We start from the raw sequence: 1623 nt of genomic DNA, 5'->3' as shown, positions 1-1623 counted from the left end.
TGGATCTATGCAAAGCAAAACAGTTAGTATTAATGCATCTGTTACTTAGGAAAATATACATACGTAAGAAATTCAAATAATGATATTTTTTGTTCAGGCTCTAGAGGAAAAAGAAAATTTGATACGTAGTACAACTGATTTTTCTAAGACATAAAAAGCATGTTTGACAAAAATTGGGTGCCGTTAATGACATACAGATTTTTTTAAATATTTAAAAACTGGGGGAAAAGGCGGAAAAGAGTGGTTACGTCCCTTTTTCCCCCATTTTTAAATACTCAAATCTGTATCTCATTAACCACTCCCGAGTCTTTTGTCAGATATGCTTTTTGTGTCCTAGAAAATCAGTTGTGCATCGAAAAATTTGCTTCCTCCAGAGCCCGGTTTAAAACCTCAACAGTTGATTGATATCTTTTTATTGATCAATTAAAAGTGCACACTCTGTGTGCAGTAACATTATAACAAAGTTATAAAAGCAAAGTTCATCACTATGAAGATACAGTGATATTATTTCCTTATACTGTTGTAATTTGTAAACTATTTTTGTTGTAACTTCTTTATTAAAATTATTTTGTAATAACTTCAGGTGAAATATGGAGCCAAACCAAATAAAGTATCTCTGAAGGTTACCCCACAAGGTATAGTGCAGACGGATGTTGAAACGGAGCAAAGCACATTAGAAGTATCTATATACAGGTAATTTGATACAGTGTATCTGTTTATCGACAATTAAATGCTAAATGCTGTTGATTAAATGTTATTGGTACGAAAAGAAATAATAATAATAAGTTTAAAGTTTTTTTGTGGTTTGTTTATACTTATTTACTTTGCCAGCAGAAAACAAATGTCTGTATAAGCCTAAAGTACAAATAAATGTACTGTACATGATTTCTGGTCTTTAAGTTAAAGATCTAAGCTTAAAACTAATTATGAGTATTTACAAGGATTCCTGTAAAATAGACAAAGTGCTGGTTTGAGTTGAAAGAGGATGAGTTGACGGAAGTGAATTGTCTGTCATTCATTTGTTATCGTATGGTATCTTTCCATGAAATGTAAACAACCTGAACACAAAACACATTTTAAAGAGCATTCCGATTGAAAGCAATTCATATGAAGCCTCTGGCATTTACCAAAACAAAAATATTTTTCCAAATAATACTAGAAATTGCAAATTGCAAGTGAAGTGCTGCGAAGTACAACTGCATATAAATGTTCTTCGAACAAAATTATTTATGCGAGTCAAGTGAAAATAATGAAAAATAAAAATATAACAAAAACCCATTGTCTATATTAGAACACTTCTCATTGGGTAACAAAGTCGTAATTTTTCATTTTTGTCAAAAAGTGTCTATAGTGGTGAATTATGGTTTAGGGTTTTTTTTAATAAAGTTTCAAAAATTTCTATGTACAGTATGTGGAAAATGTAGTTGATTACCAAAGTTTACAATTTTTATTTTGATGACTGCATGGTCTAGGAAGTGTACTTTCTTTTAATGGGGCAAGTTTCTAAGGGCGAGTTTTCTAGGGGCGAGTTGACTGCCAAAGAGTGTTGCCAAAGTGCGAGCCAGCGTGTTATTTGATCACAAGTGCGAGACATCACAAGTGTGAGCCAGCGAGCCATGACGT

The 1623-nt window shown here is 32.2% G+C and overlaps 1 protein-coding gene across 2 annotated transcripts in view; it reads left to right on the top strand.

The window, feature by feature from the left end:
• The window catches only part of LOC117105547 (low density lipoprotein receptor adapter protein 1-B-like), a 21067-nt gene that overhangs the window by 6691 nt on the left and 12753 nt on the right, over positions 1-1623 (top strand). For both annotated transcript variants that reach the window (XM_033246716.1, XM_033246715.1), the window contains exon 3: positions 584-693. In XM_033246716.1, coding sequence (XP_033102607.1) covers positions 584-693 — 110 coding nt within the window. The remainder of the gene's footprint in view (positions 1-583; positions 694-1623) is intronic.

The sequence above is a fragment of the Anneissia japonica genome, unplaced genomic scaffold (genome assembly GCF_011630105.1).
Source record: "Anneissia japonica isolate Jap-2015-1 unplaced genomic scaffold, ASM1163010v1 scaffold287598_len761594_cov195, whole genome shotgun sequence".
Lineage (NCBI taxonomy): Eukaryota > Metazoa > Echinodermata > Crinoidea > Comatulida > Comatulidae > Anneissia > Anneissia japonica.
This window is presented reverse-complemented; position numbering and strand designations above follow the sequence as displayed.